This window comes from Equus caballus, chromosome 4 (assembly GCF_041296265.1).
Source record: "Equus caballus isolate H_3958 breed thoroughbred chromosome 4, TB-T2T, whole genome shotgun sequence".
NCBI lineage: Eukaryota > Metazoa > Chordata > Mammalia > Perissodactyla > Equidae > Equus > Equus caballus.
Window position 1 is genome coordinate 11264421 of NC_091687.1, and position 25236 is coordinate 11289656.

The following is a 25236-nucleotide window of genomic DNA, read 5'->3' on the forward strand; positions in this document are numbered from 1 at the left end:
ACTCGGGTTGTTTCCATACCTTTGCCATTGTGAATAGTGCTGCATGAACATGGGAGTACAGATATCTCTTTGACATAGTGATTTAGTTTCCTTGGGATATATACTCACAAGTGGAATTGCTGGATCATATGGTAGTTCTATTTTTGACTTCCAGAGGAACCTCCATACTATTTTCTGTTATGGCCGTATCAGTTTACATTCCCACCAACAGTGTACAAAGGTTTCCTTGTCTCTGCATCCTTACTAGCACTTATCACCTCTTGTCTTTTTGATAATAGACATCCTAGCAGGTGTGTAGTGATATCTCATTGTGGTTTTGAATTGCATTTCCCCGATGGTTAGTGGTGATGTTGAGCACTTTTTCAGATACCTGTTAGCCATTTGGATGTCTTATTTGCAAAAATGTCTATTCACATCCTTTGCCCTTTTGTTTTATTCTGTTTGCGTTGTATGAATTCTTTGTATATTTTGGTTATTAACCCCTTATCAGATATCAGGTTTGCAAATATTTTCTCTCCTTCTGTAGGTTGCCTTTTCATTCTGTTTCCTTTGCTGTGCTTAAGGTTTTAGTTTGATGTAGTCCCACTTGTTTACTTTTGCTTTTCCTTTCTTTTTGGTGTTAAATACAAAAGATCATTGCCTAGACCAATGAAAAGGGGCTTACCCCTTGTGTTTTCTTCTGGGAATTTTATGGCTTCAGGTATTATGTTCAGCTCTTTAACCTGTTTTGAGTTGATTTTCATGTGTGGTATAAGATAGGGATCCAGTTTCATTTTTTTGCTTGTGGCTATCTAGATTCCCCAACACCATTTAATGGAGAGATTATCCTTTTCCCATTGCATGTTCTTGGCTCCTTTGTGGAAGATTAGTTGACCATGTACAGATGGCCCTCTGTATCCATAGGTTTTGCATCTGGTTGGTTGAATCCACGGATGTGAAAGGAGGGCCAACTGTATTCCTTGTATTAGACCATTTTATGTACGGCGTTTGAGCATCTGTGGATTTTGGTGTCCTCGGGGGTTTCTGGAACCAATCTCCCACAGATACTGAGGGATGACTTTGCATGGGTTTATTTCTGGGTTCTCCAGTCTGTTCTCTTGATCTGTGTCTCTGTTTTTATGCCAATACCATCATGTTTTGATTACTCTTGCTTTGTAATATAGTTTGAAATCAGGATGTGTGATGCCTTCAGCTTTGTTCTTTTCTCTCAAGATTGTTTTTGGGGTTGTTTCTGATTGCATGTGAATTTTAGGATTGTTTTTTTCTGTTTCTATGAAAAAGATCATTGGAATTTTGATAGGGATTACATTGAATCTGCAGATCTCGTGGATAGTATGGACTCTAGTAATCATAGTATTAACAATGCTAATCATAATATTAACAATATTCTTCTAATTTATCAACATGGAGTATCTTTCCATTTATTATGTATCTTCCATTTTTATCACCTCCTTGGTTAAATTTATTCCTAAGTATTTTGTTCTTTTTGATGCTGTTGTAAATGGGATTGTTTTCTTTCTTTTTCCAGTAGTTCATTGTTAATTTATAGAAACATAACTGATCGTTGTATATTGATTTTGTATCCTTCAACTTTACTGAATTTGTTTATTAGTTCTAACAGCTTTGAGTAGAGTCTTTAAGAGTTTTCTGTCTTTAAGATCATGTCATGTGCAAATAGAAAGTGTTGCTTCTCCCTTTCCAATTTTGATACGTTTTATTTATTTTTCTTGCCTAATTGCTCTGGCCAGGACTTCCAATACCGTGTTAAATAAAAGTGGCAAGAGTGAGCATCATTGTCTTTTTCCTGATCTTAGAGGAAAAGCTTTCACTTATGTGATGTTAGCTATGATGTTAGCTGTGGTCTTGTCATATATGGCCTTTATTATGTTGAGGTACCTTCCTTCTGTACCCAGTTTGTTTAGTTTTTATCATGAAAGGATGTTGAATTTTGTGGAATGCTTTTTCTGCATCTCTTGAGATTATCATATGATTTTTAGTCTTTATTTTTAATGTGGTGTATGACATTTATTGATTTGCATATGTTGAACCATCTTTGCATGGGAAGCATTTTTGCACCTTTTGTGGTGGAGGTTATCAACAAGTTTTTGAAATGGGCATAGCTACTATTAGCATGTGAAATAAGCAAGATAGAAGAATTAGGCTAAAAAATGTTGTGAATAGTGCCTGCTGTATGGGGCATCACATGTGTAGAACGTTTCTATCATGTTATAAAGTTCTATTGGATAGTGCTGTTCTATATTATTTTATATAATGCCATTGGATATTATTATAGTAAAATTTGTAAGAATCAGTGTTTGTTAATTAGGCACAATTTCAGAAGACCTGGACTCTTGCAGAGATTGTGATGTAGTTGAGTGAACAGTACACCATGTTCTTTCTCTAAGGAACACTACCCTAATTAACAGTGAGCACTAACCAGTTGGGTTTCAGGATACTGGTTATTTTATCCTGGTTCTGTTTTGTGTTGTCTGAAGTTGAGAAACCTTAGAAACATAAAAAGTTCTCTTAACTTCTTAAAGAGATCCAGTAACCTCTTGAAAATGTTAAAAACAAACAAGAAATAGCTATTATGTATTCACTGTAGAGTCTACAGTACAGAAATATTAGAAAAAACATTTTTAAAAGAAGAAAAATCTTATCTAAAACAAGGGCTTGCTATCTGCCATCCATTTCAGTTCTTTTAGTAAGACATCATGATATAATTCATTATATAGTCTTAAAGATCCACTTCTCTATTACCCTCCTAACTTTGTATGGCTGAAGTATAAGATCATTAGTAAAAATGACCTAAACTTGAATTTTGTATTTAATTTAATTTTAGGTTCTCAAACTCTGTTTGTTATAAAAAGTAAATATGTAATTGAAATTTAGTAGCAAATATGCAGTATCTGAGAGAATGCAACTTGAGGACGTGAAATAGAAAAGTTAAGGAACTAGTGAAGACAAATAGAGAAATTAGAGAGGAATGGAGGGTGTGTCTAGAATAATTCAATTGGTGTAGAGATCAAATACCATAAAAACATCATTTCTAAAATATCCTTTTTATAGAGCAGAAAATTTGTATAACTCTCTTATTCAGATTCTATCCAGAAGAGAATAATTTAATAGACCAGAGGAATTAATTGTGTTGGAATTTTACCAAGTATCTTTGTATCTCTTGGGTAAAATTTACTGATCATAAATCTTTCAGTTAATTGTAATTTATGTATCTTTATGTAACTGGTGACCAAAATCTTGCTAGTGTAGGAAAGTTAATTTAAGAAAAGTTCTGTGCTGTTACCTCTGATGAGATGATGATTCTCTTTGCTTTCTCCTGCTATGTACCTTTCAGCCGTTCATTAGTATCTTATCAGGGGAGGTCTGAGAGTCTGAAGGGAGAGGAAATTAAAAATGTGGCTGAGTGTTTCATATTATGACACTTTTGGTTCCTATATTAAAGTTATCCAAGATATTTTGCAATCAACTTATCACTTTATATTTAACCAAATATTTCCCCTCTCATTTCCATGAATGATTGTAAGCTCATGGGTGATTTTAATGATTGGTATATATGAATATTTAATGATAAGAAAGTGTTATATTAGAATGTTTTCTAAACCAGTGTTCCCATTAATCTAAAATAATGTTACATAAATACTTTGTGAAATTGTGGAGTTTGTATGAAACACTAGCTCAGTGCTGAACACTAGTTGGCCCTTTGTACATTTTGAAATGTTTTTGAAAGAATGAGAGAGAAGTTGAATTTGTATTTGAGTTTATTCTAAACCTAATTATCATTTTGTTTTCATACTAGAATTGTAGAATGTTTCTAAACTTTTTGCTTCATACCATATTAATGTCAGATATAAACAGAAATTTCCAGTTCTTCTTTTTCTCTGTCCATTTTAATTATGGGTTCCTAGGAGTTTTTTTTTTTACTTCATTTACACTCTCCTCATAACTTTCACAAAATTTCAGCAAGAGCTATCTCCTTGGCAGTGTGTTAATGTATTAATTGTGTTAACCTACCTATTTACAGTCAGTAGGTCTGAGTGTAAGACCTGGCATACAACTACATCAGACAAGGTTCTAGAGGGAAACTGAATCCAATTCAGATGGTTTAAGAGACTTTAATGAAGGACCACAAGAGATAGGGGTGGCTTAAGGGAACCCACAAGGGATGTTTTCACTAGTTATAGAGGGAAGTTCAAAGGGGCAAGGGAAATGTGGTGTTATTAGAGCCTGGTGAGAGTTGTGGAGAAGTGGGTGCCTGACAGGAGCTATGGTGGTAGAGGGACACAGCTTCTGTCAGAAAATGTGGCCAAGAGGAGGGACAGAGCTAGGAAGAAATAATCTAGCTTTTCTCGTCCTTCTGATCTGCTAGCGACAAACAGCATGGAACCCAGAAGATGCATCTGTTGAGGTCAGCCTCCTTGGGCACGGCATAGGGTAGAAGAGTATTGGAGAGAGAGGATAGTGGCAATAAGGTAATAACCAGTACAGCTATGAATGAGTATGGAATTGACTTCAGGTAACATAATATTTTAGATTCAACTTCTCTGTAAACTGCAGATACTTTACTGGGGTTGATGTGGATATTAAATGAGACATGTCAAACATGTCAAAGTGCTGTCATAGTGCCTTTGTCTTGTGAGTATTTTTTTAAAGTTTTGATATGTGTGGATTTGAAAAAGCTCAGTTTTGTTTCACTTGGTGCTGTGCCGCATTTGTTTTATAGGAATTTTGTTTGCCACCATACTTTTAAATATACGTTAGTTTTTGTGTTTTCTGATATTTTTGAGAAATGAATTGCACAGTCATTATTAAGTAATTTCCAAGATTTAGAGACTGTTCTTACTTATTGCCCAACGACAGGTTTCATCTTTTTCCCTCTTGCAGTAGACAGAGCACTACTTAGTTCTGAACTTATGGGTGAGGGTGCTTTTGAGATGTAGAAATTCTCTCTCTGGTAGAAGATTGGTCAGACTTCACCCTGCTACTGCTACAGTTGATGCATCCTTGTTGTCTGCTTCTGTTTTCTGGGACAACAGGGATGCCTTGTTGCATTTTTTCCTTCTGATTCTTACAGTCCTCCCTCAGTATCCATGGGGGAGGTGGTTCCAGGGTCCTCGAAGATACCAAAATCTGAGGATAATCAAATCCCTTATGTGAAATGGTGTAGTATTTGCGTATAACCTAAGCACATCCTCCTGTATACTTTAAATCATCTCTAGATTACTTATAATACCTAGTACAATGTAAATGCTATGTAAATAGTTATTATACTGCGTTGTTAGGGAATAACAAGAAAAATAGTCTGTATGTGTTCAGTAGGGGCACACCCATCGTATGCCTTCTGATCCGTGGTTAGTCAAATCTGCAGATGTGGAACCCCAGGATAGGGAGGACCTACTGTATTTCTTCTCACAGAAATCTCTTTTCATCCAGCCTCATCTTTGAGCATTGGTAGACCTGACCAGGATCAAGACAATCTATTTTTGGGACGACTAGATAATATTCTACTTAAAAGCACTTTTTGTTTTTTAAAAATCCTGTCACAAAAACTTAAAGTATTCTGATTTTGAAATTAAATGAATTTCTATTCTGTTTTACAGGCTTCAGTTAGCAGTTTTTGTAAATTTCAAACTGAATTTTTCTGAATTACTGACTAAATCTTAATTATTTTCCACCAGACGGTCTGCCAAGTCCCGAAGCAGAAGCCCATATTCATCTAGGCATTCAAGATCTCGTAGCAGGCACAGATTGTCTAGATCCAGAAGTCGTCATTCTAGCATTTCTCCTAGCACACTAACTCTCAAGAGTAGCCTGGCAGCTGAATTGAACAAGAATAAAAAAGCAAGAGCTGCAGAGGCAGCAAGAGCTGCAGAGGCAGCGAAAGCTGCAGAAGCAGCTAAGGCTGCTGAGGCCGCTGCCAAAGCTGCCAAAGCCTCAAACACTTCTACACCTACCAAGGGGAGCACAGAAACTGGTGCCAGTGCATCACAAACCAACCACGTGAAGGATGCGAAGAAACTTAAAATTGAGCATGCACCTTCTCCCTCAAGTGGTGGAACTTTAAAGAATGACAAGGCAAAAACAAAGCCACCTCTTCAGGTGACAAAGGTGGACAATAATTTGATTGTAGATAAAGCCACCAAGAAAGCAGTTGTAGTTGGGAAGGAGAGTAAATCTGCTGCTACGAAGGAGGAACCAGTATCTCTTAAAGAGAAAACCAAACCACTTACACCAAGCATAGGAGCCAAGGAGAAGGAGCAACATGTGGCTTTAGTGACCTCTACGTTACCACCATTACCCTTGCCTCCCATGCTGCCTGAAGATAAAGATACTGATAGGTAAGCACAAAAAATGTTGTCAATCCTATTTCAAGGAAAAAAAATGCAAGTTTCAAGTGAGAAATTATTTGACCTCCCTCAAAAAAAAGTTACTAAAAAAAAGAATATAAGTAAATGAATTAATTTTGTTTATTACATCTTAAAATGAAGCACATTGCTTGTAAATTATAATTGTAAATTGACAAAATTATGGTTTTTCTAAGAATTCCAGGAAAAATTTGCTATTGCCTTGGGGTACAATGTATATTTTAGTTTGAATTTTGGAATTAGAAATGCCCGTATTTTCTTTGGCTAGTATTCCTTGATGATACTGTCAGAGATAAGACATTTTATGAGAGAGTGTGCCCTGGGTGATATAAAGCATGTATCTTGGTTACTTATAAGTTTCTACAGTGGCCTTATAAATTTATCACTTCAGATGGCTTTATAAATTTATGACTTTCTGGTCTTTTCTTAACTTTTTGCAATTAGTGATTAATTACATATTACAGAAAACACATAATGTGGTTATGCTTTCCTTTGACCTGTTTACACATTTCTATTGTGAGTATCGGGGGTATTAACTTTTTTTTTTATTTTGAAACATTTTATTTTTACGAGAATGAAGGTAGGAGTGTGACCGTAAAGTAATTGCGGTTCTGAGAATGTTTCTTAAATGTATGCTAGGATAGAAGCATTATGCGATTGTGTGATATCTGCCTATTATAATACTTAGCCTTTTTTATTTTTATTTTTATGAAGAAATCAGAACTGTTTTTTCCCCCCACTTTCTATTAAAAAGCAACCATATGGGCAGTTTTTCTAGCTGACATCTTTATAGAATTTGAAAACAAGTGTATAAAAATGCCATGTGGGCAGGTCTTACAAGTGCTCACTTTGGCTGGCATTATGAAAATTTTATAATTTGAAGCAAACAAAAATTTCTGTGTTTCATGCCATCTGAGGCGTCTTTTTTCTACAATCAAAAATGTTGCTGAGACACCCCATCCAATTTAATCAAGTGTTATCCAGTTATACTACTCTAATTGTGGTATTTGCGGGTTTGAATGTTCTTAGGAACACTAAGGGTTCCTAACAGTAGTGGTTTGTGATTTTGATGAGTCGTAGAATAGGCTCTCCAGCACAGAGACAGAGGTATGAGTGCAGAATTGAGTCACTTCATTAGTGAGAGAATAACCCAGTTGCCCAGAACCCAGTGATTCTGGACCAGTGAGACTGGTTATTCTCTACTTAATTCTTTATATGTTCTTTAGGGGTGAATTTTTCCTGGTGATATTTTCAAGAACTTAGAATGTACCCATGTGAATGCTTAAAGAGGGTATTCTGTGTGCATCCATTTTTAATGAGATGGTGATGGTGGCACATTTCATACTAGGTCATTAAAAAATGTTTTTGATCCACTTTCTTTTCTGTCTCTTCTGCTTTTGTCTTTTATTGTGTGTCTGCTTTTCTTTCTTTGAATGTGTTTGTGTGTTTCATGGATATAAAGTTTCTTAAGATTCCTCAGTACTGCTACTGACATGTGTGGCCAAAGATTGATTCAATACCAGTTACTGTCACTCTTCTTTTTGATGCTCCAGTTGTCTGAATTTGGCCAGTGGGAACTCTTTTAAGCTGACTTCTCATTAATTTTTGAGTGCTTCCTTGCTTCCTAGCCAATAATATCTTTTATGCTCACTTTGAACTTTGCTTCTCTCCCAGACCTGGAATCCATTACTCTCATAAAATAGACTGTTAACTATATGTTTTCATATAATAAATCGTCTTCTTTAAAAACAAATTAAGATCGTACTATGCATAATATTTCTTGACTTGTTTTTTTCGTTTGCTATGTTGGAGATCTTTCCATGTTGGTATAGATAGGTTCAGTATTCCTATCTATAGGAATGGATGCATCATGCTCTTATTAACTGTTCTGCTATTGATTAATGGATGTTCAGATTTATAATTGTTTGCTGTTAAACTCTTCTTATATATTAATATTTTATGTAGACGAGCAATTTTTTAAAAAATTTCTGCTGTTTATTTAGTCTATGGAATTTTATTATTTTTTTAATTTATTTTTTTTTGTTTTTCCTTTTTCTCCTCAAAGCCCTCCAGTACATAGTTGTATATTTTAGTTGTGGGTCCTTCTAGTTGTGGCATGTGGGACACTGCCTGAGCATGGCTTGATGAGTGGTGCTAGATCCGTGCCCAGGATCTGAACCAGCAAAACCCTGGGCCACCGAAGCAGAACACACAAACTTAACCACTCGGCCATGGGGCTGGCCCCACACATGAGCGATTTTTGTAGGATAGTTGCAGGGCCAGAGTATGCACATTTAAAATTGACAGAAACTGCCAGATTTTATCCTAATAAGACTGTGTACCAATTTATGCATCCAAATGTATGAAATTGCTTCAACAGCACTGAATATTGTCAATTTTGGATTTTTGACAATCTTTAAAATATGTAATCACTTGATTTCGCGTTTTTCTGGTTATTGAGATGTAGCATCTTGTGAACATTTGTTGGCTATTTTTTCCTTGTTGCTTGTTCATGTCTTATGTTGGCTTTTCCTTTAGATTGTTTTCCTTTTTCTAATTGATTTGTATATTCTCCTTATGTTAAGGATCTTGACCTTTGCCTCTCAGAGTCTCTTGCTTGTCTTTGACATTTATTGTTTTGTTTTTGGCTATATGGATGTTTTCCAATTTTTTACTGTAGTCAGCTCTATCATTTTTTCTTTGAAACTTAGAAGTTCATAAAGTTAAAAAAGGGTTAATTTAAATCTCACAGAAATTTGGTTTTGGTTATTCTAAGAAGAAGAAAGGAATGGTCTGATTATATGCTCTTCCCCATCACCCTGTGGACTAATAGGTCCAGTTGTTACTAACATCATTTATTGAATAATCCATCGCTCTGATTTGTGGTGCCATATATAAAAATTCTTGTCAATATCCATGTGTTTCTGGACTCTATTTTCTGTTAACATGTCTTATTATTTCTTTGCCAGTACCTTTTTATTTTAACTTCTTTAGATGCATGGTATATGGGCTCTCAAACTCAAATTTATGTTATAAGGGTAGGCAGGTAATGTAAAAGTGAAGGGATGGAGTAAATTACTGATTAGTAAATAGCCCTGCTTTTCAACCACAACTTCAGTGCTGCTGTACGTGAATTTGGACTCATTGTTGCTAGAGCTTTTGATGTTTTTTTAAGAAGCCTGGACTTGGAATGTTTATGTAAATCTTCTGATTTAAAACTATTGACAATCCACAGTTTTTGGAAAACATTGGGTAGACAATAATACATATTCTTTGACTTCAAGCAGCCTTTGGCTTCTAGTTTGGGATCTTTTTAAATAGGTTAACCATATGACAGGGCAAATCCCAGTTTGTTATTCCTTTTCAGAAGTTTCTTGGCAGGTTTTTACCTTTATTCTTAGACCGATTTTATGATCAGTCAGCTTGTCAAATTGTATTTAAAAAACTCTTGCTCAGGTTTTGTTTGGGACTGTTAAATAGAGTAGGTTAAATTGGAGACTGACAGCTTTACACTGTTACAATTCCCATACAAAAACATGGTTTCTTTCTGTTCATTCAGATCTAGTTTTGTGTTCATCAGTCAGATGTTTTAATTTTCTTCTGTTGGTCTTGTACATTTTTTATTAAGGCATTTTGTTGTTTTTGTTGCTGTAGTATATGGAAACATTTTAAAATCACGTTTCCTGTTTGGTTATTGCAAGTATTCAGTGAAAATATAATGTTTTTAATTATATAATGTTATTCTTGGAAAGTAATATTTTATTTCTCTTAAGTTTGGGAGGCTTGCTGAATTTGATGTTTCATACAGTGATATATTTGAATACAGACAGGCTTTTAAATTTTAAGTTTTAAGTAAACTTAAGACTTTTAAGTTTTTCCCCCAAAAATGTTGATTGAATCTTTAGAAAAATGAGAATTGTTGACTGAAGCTTAATTACAAGTTAGAGACTACAGTTTTCTAAATAAATAATTTTAAATAGTCTTATTTTCAGAACAGAGTTCAAGTGGTACTTTTTCTAGAAAGAAGCTTTACAGTCTTTCAATCCTGATTTAGCTGCCTTTTAGCTACCACATTGCTCTGGGAATCTGTTCGTATGGTACTTTATCCTGCTGCTTACCTGACTGTGTTCTCCAAAAGACCGTAAGCTCCTTTCCGAGAGGAGCTGTATCTTAATGTATTTGTTACTGTTCTTGTTGTTAAACTCTAGTGCCCTACATAATACCTAGCACGTAGAAGGGTATAATTGATATTTCTTGAATGGAGGGACGTTAAATTTGAAAAGTGGGCTTCTGTGATACCATTACTTTAAAAATTAAACTGCAAACCAGTTTCCTTTTGAGCAGGTTTTCTCTGTTAACCTTCTAGTGGGTAACATGGGATTATGGAGAAAAGGCACAATTTTATTATGATTATTGATAAATAGTTTTTATCAGATGTTATTAATGGATCCATTTATATAATAGTATTAATGTTTAACATGAATAGAAGAAGTTATAATTAAAATAAAGTGATTTACATCGATAACATCATTAGCAGTTTCTGACCACAGCTATGTGGTCTCACTGAACATTTTCATTATGGGAGTCATAACTGCAATGAAAGTAAGTGAAATCCAAATTATATTATTGTTATGAGATTCTCTTTGAATATATCACATTGTTAAACAGATTTTTTAGTATTTGGGAGGTTTAAAATAATCAATTCCCAAGTTAAAATATTCTTTAAAAATCAGAGCTCTTTATTTCTGTGTTTATTTGTGTATTCATAAAATGTACAAAACTAATTGAACTTGAATTTTCACGTGTAATGCTACTAAGCTAGAGCCTTAAAACATTTTTAAAGAATCACTGTCCAGTTTAGAAGAATTAACCCTGAAAAAGGGCAAAGGTAAAATAGGTGTTTGTGGTTATTTAAACAGACAAGATAAATAATAGCATGTAGTTTTATTTATTTCTTACAACAAAACCACTTTTTGTCTCTCTACCAGAATTAAACCAAATGCTGTTACAAAACTAATGAATTTTCCTATAATGCATGACTAGTCGACTTTCAGTTTTAACTTAGAGTTTTATAGTAATTATATATCATTTTTAAAAATAAACTACTTTTTTGGAACATTGTAGAATTACAGAAAAATTACGGTGATACTACAGAGAGTCCTCATATACCCTGCACTCTGTTTCTTCATTAATAACATAGATTAGTATGGTACCTTTGTTACAGTTAATGAACCAATATTGATACATTATTGGTAACTAAAATCCATACTTTGTTCAAATTTTCTTTTTTAATCTAATTCTGAACCTTTTCCCCCCCAAATCTTGTATTTTGCAGTCAAATACAGTATATTATTTTAGCTGGAAAGTGAAAAAACTCAGTTTAGTATTTTTTTTCTTTTGCTGAGGAAGATTTGCTCTAAACTAACATCCATTGCCAGTCTTCTTCTCTTTTTCCTTTTTTTATGAACTGCTGCAACAGCATGGCTTGGCTACCAACAGATGAGTGGTACAGGTCCTTGCCCAGGAACCGAACCTGGGCTGCCAAAGCGAAGCGCACCAAACTTAACCATTTGGCCACCGGGGCTGACCCTCAGTTTAGTAGTTTGCCATTGCATTCTGCTTAAATGTAAGAAATGGTTGTATTTTTATTTCTCAATGAAATACATTTTTGTGTTTTGTTTATTTGTCTGACTCCTTTCTTTTTTAGCTTACGAGGAAATATTTCAGTAAAAGCGGTTAAAAAAGAAGTAGAAAAGAAACTACGATGTCTACTTGCTGATTTACCACTGCCCCCTGAGCTACCAGGAGGGGATGATCTCTCCAAGAGTCCAGAGGAAAAGAAAACAGCAACACAGTTACATAGTAAAAGGAGACCTAAGTATGTGCTTGCTTTCTACCTGCTCTTAAATTGACCAGAGATGATTCTGGATCATCATAAAACCATAAAACACAAAATTAAGATTTAAAATAATAAAAAGTGTATTTATTCTTTCAACTTAAGTATCTGAATAAATTCTAATAGTTTTGAAAAGAAATTTTCATAATTGCCTGCATACCTATTCAAAATGACTAATAAAACCAAATTTAATTTTCTCTCTCAGTTTGTAATGTATTAATTTCTTGGGGTATTGTATGTGTTAAAGATAATTTCTATAATTGTGATATTTAAATAACACAGAAACACTGAAATTGGACAATTGGAAGACGAAAGTCAGCATTCACTGAGCCCAAACAAAATTAGTAATGGGCAAGCTGCTATGTTTTCCTTTGCTTTTACCTTCATTTGCTCCCATAACTAAATTCATTCTTCATTTTGCAAGAGGTGGTGGAGTGGAAGAAGGTTTGAAATCTGTGTCCTAAATTAGCTTCAAGTAAGTGCCTAGAGATAACTGTCCCTTGAAACCTGTTCATCAGTTAAGGGAAGAGAACGTTGATTTCTTTTTTTACTTCTACTTATCCAAGGGAAAGTGTGAGTAAGACTGAGTTAGATCTGATTTTAGAATTGCTGTTCGGGTAGGGCCTAGTGTAAGAGTATGAAGTGCTTTTCTAGTATGGAGTAGAAAGTTAGAAAACTTTTAAAATAGACTCTTTTAAAATAGACTCTCCTTGAGTGTTGTAGCTTTATTCTTTTGCTTGAGTTTCTGTTAGCTACTAGAATATTAAAATACTACAAAATTACAAGTCTTTTTGAAGAATGGTAAATATTTGTCATATGTATATATAATATATACACATACTTAAAGTGTGGATTCCTGACAGTTGATTATATTAATACTTCTGTGCTCTTTTAGACTAAAAATCTTTCTGGTGTTTCCATTTTTAAGAAAATTTCATGTAGCCGTAAGTCTAAATTTGTCAATAAGCTGTATAGTTATATTTTTGGTAATGTTCATTATCAAACTTTTGTTTTTTGAGAGCATAGATATATATATATAGTTCATTAATGGAAAGGAAAACTTTCTGGAAGTTGGTTAGAGAACCTTGACTCTTTATGCTAGTGTTGATTTTATCCACTCGCTGAAAAATTACATTTTATTTCTGAAGTCCTTCATACAAACTTTAATTCTTCTCCTTCCCAGTTTAATTGTTAGTCTTCAGAAGAAGAGTCAGTATGGAGAAGTGATACCTTAAGTTTCATGGCAACTTATAATGCCAAATCACAGTGTTACTTGTCCTAGATAGATGATCACAAATATGCAAGGATTGGGGGCAAATAAAGGATATAAGATTGGATGGAGGGTGGACATTGAGTATTAAACATTTTATTCAGTTTGCTTGATTGTATATAAAAACTTCAGAACTATATTTGATAGAATATGTGGGCCTCGCTATGGTGAAATCAAAGAAAAAGATATTGACTGGGGAAAACGCTGCGTGGATAAATTTGATATCATCGGAATTATCGGAGAAGGTACCTATGGACAAGTTTACAAAGCCAGGGATAAAGACACTGGTAAGAATGCCAAATGTTGTGGCTCTTTGGGTCTGTGGAGTATACTTAATTTGTATTTAAACAAATTAAACACAAATTTAAAAAAAAGTTAAATTAGAATTTATCATGCTTTTGTTTCATCTTTTTTATTTTATTTCATATGTGCACTTATGTAAGATATGAGTACCTATAAGTGGGTGCGTGTACATGTATCTTTTTAAAAGTATTTCTTCAGTATTTGTGATGTGTAGTATGGTGGGATTTAAGTTTCTTTTATGTTGAATAAATTCTTATGTTGTTAGTAATCAGAGATAAAAAGTATCTTGACCTTAATTGTTAGTCTTAGTGGTAACTTTGTTGTATTAAGCCTCATGCAAAATTTTTATCTTTGGCCAAAATAATTTTTTTTCTGTAGAAATTACTCTTTATTTGGAGGCCAGATTTAGCAGCTTAATCTTTCAGAACGCAGTCAGGAACCTGAGAGAAAGTTTTAAAAGGCCTTGCAGCTCAGGAAAAAGTAACTGTGTCAATGGCTGTCTATTTGACTAAATAATGCTTAGAGCCAGTGTTTAATCTTTATTTATAATTCCTTGTTGAGTAAGTTAGTAGATTAAAATACTATAGCTATTTGAGGCCATGTAGTATAGGGGAAACTACCTTCTTCTTAAAAACTCCGGAAGGCAGTTACAGCATAGAGTAATAACATTTATAATGACGATTCTTCATTATCAAAAAGAGATTAAATTATAACTTTTTAAAGCTGTTTAATAAAACAAGGAATCATACTACATTTTAGACTTCCATAAAAAAGAATCAAATAAGTTTTAAGGATTAAAAGGGCAGAATCCTTCTTTTGGAAAATTTCTAAGTTCAGAATTTGTTTTTTCTCCAAAGCAGTGGAATGAACAACTGTTTTTTATAATGAATGCTTTCTTATAATGAGATTTGTGTGTGTGTTATTTAATATTTAGATTTTATCTGATACAAAACTTACTCATGTCTAAATTATGAGGCCATTTAGTGTATTGGGAAGAGCACATACTTTTGAGACAGCTAAACCAGATTTTGAATCTCAGTTTTACTACTTGGTAATTGGGCAACTTTAGTCAAGTTAATATGTCTGAGCATATTTTCTCACCTGTACAGTGTGCAGAATTTTCTCATCTGTTCAGAGAGATTTTATGCATATTAAGTATATTAGGTATATTTATCCTCTCCTCCTTCACTTTCTAAAAATGGCGGTGTAATGTATCTACTCTTATTCATCTTGCTTTTTACATTTAATATATCTTGGAGAGCATAAAATAACAATACATGTGGACCTATCCCATCTTTTTTAACAATTGCATAGTATTCTACTATTGCATAGTATTATGGGATTGATATCCCATAATTTATTTAACCAGAGACTTAATCTTTTGAACTATAAACATTATAATTTGGTATGTTGGAAACTAAAATATATTTTGTGAGTTGTAACAACATTTCAAGAGGTAGGAGCAGAAATTATGAATTAAAATAAATTTAAAATTAAGAAAAATGTCCTTTGGTTTTGTCAGCTGGTTAACCTCATTTTATTTAATTTCCTAATAGGAGAGATGGTAGCCTTAAAAAAAGTACGTCTAGATAATGAAAAGGAAGGCTTTCCGATTACAGCAATTCGAGAAATTAAAATTCTCCGGCAGCTTACCCATCAGAGTATTATCAATATGAAGGAAATAGTGACCGATAAAGAAGATGCTCTGGATTTTAAGAAGGATAAAGGTATGTTTGCCTATTTGCATAACCAATTCTGCATACTTACCATGTTGCTAATTTGCAGATTTTGTTATAGATATTGACCATTTGAGTAATTATTAGGTACATAAAAATATTGCCTTAATGTCAATGTCTAGATTTTTAGTGATTGAGAAACAGTTTCTAGTAGTATTAGAGTATGTTTTCCTTACATTTTTAATGTTATAATGCCGTAAACTAACAAAGAAACTTTATGGTGGGCGTATATATTATTTCTAAAAGTGTGGATGCAAAATCTTACCTGGAATTGCCTTTAATAAACCATAGGAGTTTATTTTTAGCAGATTTAGCAGGTCGACTTTTAGCAGAAAAGCTGAAAAGAAATTAGCTTGCTTATTAAAGTAGTTATCATAGAGCATATGAAGAGTGAAAGAAAGGTTATGCTTCTAGTAGGTTTTAGATCTTCACAGTAAGATTTTGCAACCAAGGTCGATTCCTTTGTAATCTGTGGTTTTCAAAGAACAGGTTTCTTTTTCAAACTAAATCTAGTACAAAACAGATTAAAGTAGGTATGTTCTGACTGAACGTGATACTTAACCTCCTCCTGTCCCCAACTACGCACGTGCACACGCACACAATCTTATTCTTCTGGAGAACACAATGTAAAAATGATTGATAATAATATATGGTAATTTTTATTGCCGGGGGCTGACGGAAGGGGGAATAGGAAGTTGTATAGACCTTCAGTTTTGTACGATGAAAACGTTCTGGAGATTGGTTGCACAACAATGTAAATATACTTAATACTGCTGAATTGTAAACTTAAAAACGTTAGGATGGTAAATTTTATGTGTATTTAACCACAATTTTTCAAAATTAAATTAAACTATATGTTGAAAGGGTACATGATATAGATTAAAAAAAAAAACCAGAGCAGCCACACTAAGACATTCTAGAAGAATTATTAAAGAAGAAAGGATAATGGTACTACAGAAGCGTAAGAAGATACTTCCAATACTGTTTGTGATGCTTTAGTTCTTGGGGAAAAAGACTCTGCTTTGATGCAAGTAAGAAAAGTTGTATTTTTCCTTATAGGAGACGCATAAATGGGGATTTGTTATGTTATCCTCTGTACTCATCTGCATGCTTGAAATATTTGATCACACAATCACAGCTATTGACTCCCATAACTGGAAAGTTCAGAGATTAGTGTTGTCTGCAGGGCAAACTTGAACCAGGAGCTCAGTGTCACCAGAGTCCCAATTCTTCTGCACCTCCTGCTCTGCCTCTGTGGAATCAGCTTCACCCTTGGGTTCCACACAGAAACCAGGCTTTCCCCTTACCCTGACCACATGTCTGTGGTAGTTCCCAGTTTCAAATCTTTATAACAGAAGCAGCAAGAGCATTTCTTCTAAAAGGTTCCATTTAGGTCCTGGAATTCACTTTCTCACATTGACTGAAGATGGGTACTCATTCCTGAAATAACTGCTATGACAAAATAGTGGGATACAATGATTGGCTTAGACTTACCAGCACCCACTCATGGAGGTAGGAGTGGAGTAAGTCCTAAGAATGGAAAAAAGAAATGGAGATGAACAAAGGAGAAATGGATTTTCTAAGTCAGATACAACATCTTTGGCAGATGCCATAGTCCTTATGGTCATTTCTCAGCCTCACAGATGCTATCCCTCTGCTTACTCCTTGGAACCCTCAAGACATGATCTGACACATCTGGATTTGCTGTGAAACTATATCTAGGCTCTTACTCTGCTGTGTATACGTAGTAACTTTCATGTAAAAAGAACAGAGTTCTTTAGAGATAGGACAACTTTTCACAAAAAAGTATCTAGATATAGATATGATTATTTTGCATAGAAGAACTTCTGTTGGAAGTAGTCTGTATTCGCTGTGGAGATAATCAAAATCATCTTTTTCACTGATGGAACTTCCATTAGTTTCTTCTATTATAAAGTCCATATCCCTCAGCCTGACCTTTAACCTAATTTGTCTCTTTCACCTTATTTTTCTCATTATTTCTTATTGTGTAGTAGAAGAATACTGGTTTGACTTTGGTTAAAATGTCTGGGATTTGTGACTTAGCTTATTGGCAGTGTGGCCTTATTAGCAAGGCCTTTGACCTTTCTGAGTTGGTTATCCCTTCTTTCCTTAAAGGGAAATGTTACTTCTCTTACTGTGTAGTAAGAGTCAGAGTAAGATTTTATACATGAGAGTGATGTGCAAATGTTGTTTTTCATTAACCTTGTACTTTAGCCAAATTAATATATTTGCTTTTTCTCCAACATATCCTGAACCTCCTGCTTCTTTGATCTGTGGGATCACATCCCTGCTTATCTCTCCATCCTCATCTATGCTATTTTTTCTGATTGCTCACCAAGCTTCAGTCTCATTGGTCTTTTGAATTGTCAGATATGGCAGTGTACTTGCCTGCCATAGTCTTTACTCATGCTGCTTCCCTGGGTTAAACTGCTTCACCAACACACACACACACACACACACACACACACACACACACACGCGATTAGAAAGGCTGATTTCTCATCCTCTGGGTTTCAGCCTGAATATTGCTTTATTCATTAGTGAGGCCTTACCTGGCCAGTCTTCCCACTTTCTGCTGCATATAGACACAATTTAAAAGCCCTAACCTTCTTCATAACTTTTTCAGAATAATTATATTGATTTGTTATATATTTGTTTCTCCACATGAGGGTGGGAACCATACCTGTTATACTCACTGTTATACCCCCTATCTAGATCAGTGGCTAGACCATAGAAGGTACTGAATGCTTGATTGCTGAATGAATAAGTAAGCTCTACTGATTGTATCATGTCCATACTTTAACACTTTTTAAAAGATTATTACCTCTGAACATAGAAAATTTTCATAGTTTTCCTTTATATTTGTGGTCATAATTTATTTCCCTTGCCAGATGATAAATTCCCTGAAGCCTTTGTTTTTTGTTTTGTTTTATTTTGGTTCCTCCACAGTGCCTAACACTGTACTTCACAAATCATAGATTTTCATGTATTTGCACCCTCACCTTCTTTTTCCCCACCGTAATCCTGTTTGTAATTGTATGAGTCGTGATAAATAAGAGAGTGTTTCAGTATGTGGGAAGTTACATGTAGGTGCCATGTATTAGTTAAATATGTTAGAGTGTATGAGGGAGTATAAAATTGGAAACAATCCTTTTTCAAAATTGTTTATTTTATTGAGATATAATTACATATAATATTAGTTTCAACAACATAGTGATTAGATATTTTGTGTTATGAAATGATCACCACAATAAATCCAGTTAACATCCATCACTGCACGTAGTTAGAAAATTTTTCTTTCTTGTACTTAGAGAAATACTTAGAGAACTTTTAAGATCTGTTCTCTTAGCAACTTTACAATGTACAAAACAGTAATTTCAACTATAGTCACCATGCTGTGTATTACATCCCTGTGACTTACTTATTTTATAACTAGACATGCTTATTTTATAACGTTATAACTATTTTATAACTTACGTACCTTTTGACCACCTTCACCCATTTCACCCACCCCCATCCCTTGTCTCTGGCAACCACCAGTCTGTTCCCTATCTATGAGTTTGATTTATTTTTAGTTTCCACATATAAATGAGATCATATGGTATTTGTCTTTCTCTAATTTATTTCATTGTCATAATGCCCTCAAGGTCTATCCATGTTGTCACAGATGGCAAGGTTTTCTTCTTTTTTAAGGCTGTATAATATTCCATTATGTATATATACCACATTTCCTTTATCCATTCATCCTTTGATGGACACTTAGGTTGCTTCCATATCTTTGCTATTATAAATAATGCCACAGTGAACATGGGGGTGCATATATCTTTTTGAGTTAGTGTTTTTGTTTCCTTTGGATAAACACCCAGAAGTGGGATTGCTGAATCATATGGTAGTTCTATTTTTAATTTTTTGAGGAACTTCCATACTGTTTTCCAGAGTGGCTGCACCAGTTTACATTCCCGCCAACTGTGCACGAGGGTTACCTTTTCTCCACATTCTCACCAACACTTGCTATTTCTTGTCTTTTTGATAATAGCCATTCTAACAGATGTGAGGTGATACATAATGCTTCTTTAATGAATCTGTTCATTTTGATGGGAACCATGTTGATGAGGCAGCATGGTTTGGTGAAAAGGGAAGTAGATTTGGAGTCCTTGGGTTCTAATCCTGACCGTGCTCGCTGTGTGACATTATACTAATTGTGATTGCCACGCTGGAGCAGAAAGACAGTATGGGAACTTTGATTTAATATTGTATGTTAGAATTCATTAAGTTTTAAAAAGTAAAATTAAATACTTAAAACAATTTAAATATGAAAATTATAAACAACACAAAAATCAAGTAAAATTACAAACTTATAAAAATATAAACATTTGGATTATTATAACACAAGCCATTGGCTATTTAAGAATAGCGCCATAAAAGAATATTTTAAAACTTGGCTCTACTTAAAAATGAAAAAAAATTAATCATGAAAAATTGAAAATAAAATATTATTTGGTCTTAAAAAAGAAATCGTTGTCCCTAAGAAAACAGGTTAAGTGGTATGATCAAATGGTACATGTCATTTGTATATTTGTGCAAAAACTTAGAGATGCCAAAGGAGCTTTTTCTGAAATAATCGGGGAAATGGATGGGGGATAAACTAATTATAAATATTTTTCTTAGTTCTTTTCTTCATCTTCAGGTAATGCCATCTATTTTTAATAAGTTTGAAAGAACCTTTGAACCTTTTTGTCTGTTTTTCAATCTTTTTATTATTAGCAAGGGGGAGTTTTTGTTTCACAGAAAGCGGTTTCTGTGCCTCTAGGTCTTCAGGCTCCTCAAGTGTGGAAGGAGAGGGGGTGCAGTTACTTGTATTAATTTCAGTACTCTCATGTTCCTATTTCACTGTTTATAAAATCTTTCAACTAGAGTGTGAGTTATTTTGCAACAGAAGCTTTGTTTTACTGTTTTCTTCCTCTCACTGAGGATTATGAACTTACAGAAAAGTACTTTTCTGAATGAGTGTAATAATACTCAATTAAAAATTTTAGGGCAGTTTATAGTTCTCCGAGGAAAAAAGACTTTTTGTTTTGCAGTTATATACAGTACAAAATAAAAACTTTCATCATTGATCTCCATCTGAAGATATAAATATTTAGTATTCAGATTTTTAAAAAAACACTGAAATAATGATATCACCCAACAAAATAATATTTTGGTACTTAAAATTAACATAATATCCTGGGCAACCAAAAACCAATATTATAATTATTATGCACAAATTAAGTAAGCTATAATATTTTCAATATTAGTATTTGTTTAATGAGGGAAGTTGCGTAATCTTTTAATTAGGAATTTTCCTCAAAATCAAGAAAACAATATTCTATAGTAAATGTTGTGTCAAAGTGTCACTGATGGTCGAGGGAAGAACCCTCAAATATTACTTCCTCTGTAGTCTCTGATTCCCACATGGTGCTCACTTGTTCTCTGATAGTATTTCCTGTTTCATCTTATCATTATGTTTTCATATCTTATTCCTATTGAAGTCCCTGAGGGAAGGGACTGAATTTTATTCTACTTTGTATTCATAGTGTGTGGCACACATTAGATTTTCATTAAATTTTGAGTAACTGAATGAATGAAATACGGGGGTGAGAAAGTTCTGTGTAATAGGTAGAATGTTAAAGGTGGGGCAATTTGGATAGAGAGGACAGCCTTCTAATTCATAACTGTCATGATTTGTTTTACAAGACATTGAAAGATTGGCATATTCCCTAAAAAATACCTTGCTTCACAATTACCTTCCCTATCTCATTTTCTTCAAAATCTGAGCTCATTCCCATATATAGAACTGCTAATATCTTGTAAAGTTTGTGAAGAGAGCATTATTGATGCATTTGTTCATTCTTTCATTCCGCAGATGTTTGTTGTGCTAGGTCTAGACTTTGGCTGGTCAACACAGTAGCCACTAGGCATGTGTGGTTATTTACATTAATTAAAATTAAATACAATTAAAAGTTCAGTTCCTTGGTTGCATTAGCCACATTTCAAGTGCGCTGTAGTTAACGTGGCTACTGGCTACATTTTAGGTAGTGCAGCTATAGAACATTTCCATCAAATCAGCAAGTTTTATTGACCAGTGCTGGGGAGATACTAAAAAGGAATATCTGGTTCCTGACTCACTCTGGTTCCTGGGAAGGAAGGATTGGTAGTTGCTAGACCTAAATCGGACTGATATATGAATGACAAACTTATTTCTGCTCAGAAGCTTTAACTTTAAAGAAAAAAAGAACTTGCAGGTTATTTTATTAAAGATAAAATTATCCTAAGATGGGGGTGCCTCCAGCAGCATGTTGAGGCAGGATTAAAAGTCACATGTACGTTTAAGTTTTTTGTATACAGGGGGCTGCCTATTTTGTGTTACTCATTATCTCATGTAAAAGATAAAACTTATAAAGTAGTCTCAGTTGTGCATTTTATTTGTATCTGGAATTTTATGTGAAATTTCCAAGTAAGCTACCAGGCCAGGGATTGCTAATTTTAAGATCCTGTACCCTCTTTTTGTATATTACTTTGTAGAGTTAGTTACTTTTTTTGGGTGTGGCAGAGGAGGAGAAAGAAAAATGTTAATGTATAGGCTTTCTTTACTTGATTATGAAAATGGTATTTATTGTTGTAAATTTAGAAAGTAAAATATAAAAAAGAAAATAAAATGACCCATATATTATTACTATCATCATTTTTCTGTACTTTTTCCTAGCGTCTCTTTTCTCACATATATGAGATTATTTATTCCCAAACTGAGGTGATGCTTCTTTCGTTAATAACATGCTTTTTTCTTGGCATAGTATGTCACTTGGATGGATCATATTTCATTCCTCTCTTGTTGCATATTTAGGTTCTTTCAGGCATTTCACTACTATTTCCTTTATTGAAGTTTTATGCTGGCAAATTTTAGCAGCGGTTTGCAGCCATTCATATGCCTTTAACCAGAGGAGGGACTTTATCTGCTAGGAGAAGTCCTAACCAATTCTGAATTAGAAGTTTGGTTAGCAATGGCGTAGTGAGTGACAAGGATCCTGTATAATGAGCAGATATGCCATCATTCCTAGTATTCGGTGAGTCCATAGACATTGGAACCAGATTTCTCTCTCTTCTCATCTCCTTACGCATAAAACTTTTATTCCCATCTGATTATTCCCTTAAATAGATTAATAGGAATAGGATTACTAGGTCAAAGCATTTGAACTTTGAAATTTCTTGACATATTTATCAAGTTGTTTTCCAGAAAGGTTGTGCCAGTTTACACTCTCAAGTATAGGACAGGAATAGAACAAAGTAGAAATAGAAGGGAACTTCCTTAACCTGATAAAGGGTATCTATGAAAAACAAGGGTATCTGCTCTTGCCACTTCTGTTCAACATTGCCAGGGCAATTAGATAAGAAAATGAAGTAAAAGGTAACCAGATTGGAAAGGAAGAAGTAAAACTATCTTTAATTAGTTTGTGTGTGTGTCTGTGTGTGTGTGTGTATATATATATACACACAATATAGAAACTATGGAAAATCCTATGAAATCCACTAAAAAAACTCTTATAACTAATGAATGAGTTCAGCAAGGTGGCAGGATACAAGATCAATATGCAGAAATCTGTTGGGGCTGGCCCAGTGGTGTAGTGATTAAATTTGCACACTCTGCTTTGGTGGCCTGGAGTTTGTGGGTTTGGATCCTGGGTGCAGACCTACACACCACTCATCGAGCCATGCTGTGGCAGTGTCCCATGTACAAAATAGAGGACGATTGGCACAGATGTCAGCTTAGGGACAATCTTCCTCAAGCAAAAAAAAAATTGGAAGATTGGCAGCAGATGTTAGCTTGGGGCCAGTCTTCCGCGCACACACACACACACACACACACACACACACAAATCTATTGTAGTTCTGTACACTAGCAATGAACAGTCCAAAGTGAAATTAAGAAAACAGTTTAATTTATAATAACCTTACAAAGAATAAAATATCTAGGAATAAACTGACAGAAGAAGTGTAAGGCCTTGACCTTGAAAACTACAAAACATCATTGAAAGAAATTAAAGAAGACCTAAGTAAATAGGAAGACATTACATATTATGGATCAGATGACTTAATTTTACTAAGATGGCAATACTCCCCAAATTGATTTGTATATTCAATGCAATCCCTATCAAAATCCCAGCTGGCTTCTTTTTAGAGACTGACAAGTTGATCCTAAAATTCATATGGAAATTGAGGAGAGGTAAAATAGCCAAAAAAATACTTAAAACAGAAGAGCAAAGTTTGAAGACTCACACTTCCTGATTCCAAATCTTAACTACAAAACTAGAGTGATCAAGACTGTGATACCGGCTTTAGGATAAACATAGAGATCAGTGGAATAGGATTGAGAGTCTACAAATGAACTCTCACGTTTATGGTCAGTGGATTTTCGATGAAGATACCAGGGCAATTTAATGGAAAAGAATAGACTTTTCAACAATCAGTGCTGGGTCAAGTGGATATCCACATGCAAAAGAATGAAATTGGATCCCTTCCTCACATTGTACACAATAATTAACTCAAAGTGGATCAATGACCTAAAGATAAGATCTAAAACCATGAAATTCTTAAAATATAGGAGTAAATTTTCATGACTTAGGATTAGCCAAAGCCTTCTTAGTTATGACACCAAAAGCAGAAGCAATAAAGGAAAAATTAGATGTATTGGACTTCGTCAAAATTAAAAACTTTTGTGCTTTAGTGGACACTACTGAGAAAGTGAAAAGACAAGTCATATAATGGGAGAAAACATTTGTAACTCATATATCCGATAAGGGGCTTGTATTTAGAATATATAAATACACCTCTTAAAGGTAAGTAATAAAAAGCCTGCTTAAAAAGTGAGCAACAGATCTGAATAGACATTTCTCCAAAGATAATATGCAAATAGCCATTAAGCACATGAAAAGATGTTCAACATCTAGTCTTTAGGGAAATTCAAATCAAAACCATAATGAGATACCACTTCATACATACTTTAGGGCGACCATAATAAAAAAGGTTGATGATAACAAGTGTTGGAGAAGATGTAGAGAGATCGGAAGACTTATACGTTAGTGGTGGGAGACTCATACGTTACTGGTGGGATTGTAAAATGGTACAGCCACTTTGGGAAACAGTGTGGCGTTTCCTCAAAATATTTAATAGAGAGTTAACATATGACCTAGAGCTTCTACTTCTAGGGATATATTCAAGGAGAAATAAAAACGTGTCCACACAAAAACTTGTATACCAAGGTTCATAGCAGGATAATTCATAATAGCCAAGAAGTGCAAACAACCCAAGTGTCTATAATTGATAAATAGATAAATAAAATCTGCTGTGTTCATACAGTGGAATATTATTCTGCCATAAAAAGGAATGAAGTACTTATACCAACAAATTGGATAACCTAGGTGAAATGGACAAATTCATAGAAAAACACAACCTACTAAGAATCATGAAGAAATAACAAATATGAAGAGACCTATAACCAGTATGGAGATGAATCTGTAATCAGAAACCTTTAACAAATAAAAGCCTGATGGTTTCACTGGTGAATTTTACCAAACTTTTAAAGAAGAATTAACA

The 25236-nt window shown here is 34.1% G+C and overlaps 1 protein-coding gene across 4 annotated transcripts in view; it reads left to right on the top strand.

Annotated features, from left to right (window-relative positions):
- CDK13 (cyclin dependent kinase 13) overlaps nt 1–25236 on the top strand; it is a 111879-nt gene that overhangs the window by 19383 nt on the left and 67260 nt on the right. For all 4 annotated transcript variants that reach the window (XM_070264338.1, XM_070264339.1, XM_023638961.2 and 1 more), the window contains exons 2-5: nt 5694–6353; nt 12088–12258; nt 13694–13833; nt 15406–15576. In XM_070264338.1, the coding sequence (XP_070120439.1) occupies nt 5694–6353; nt 12088–12258; nt 13694–13833; nt 15406–15576 (1142 nt within the window). The remainder of the gene's footprint in view (nt 1–5693; nt 6354–12087; nt 12259–13693; nt 13834–15405; nt 15577–25236) is intronic.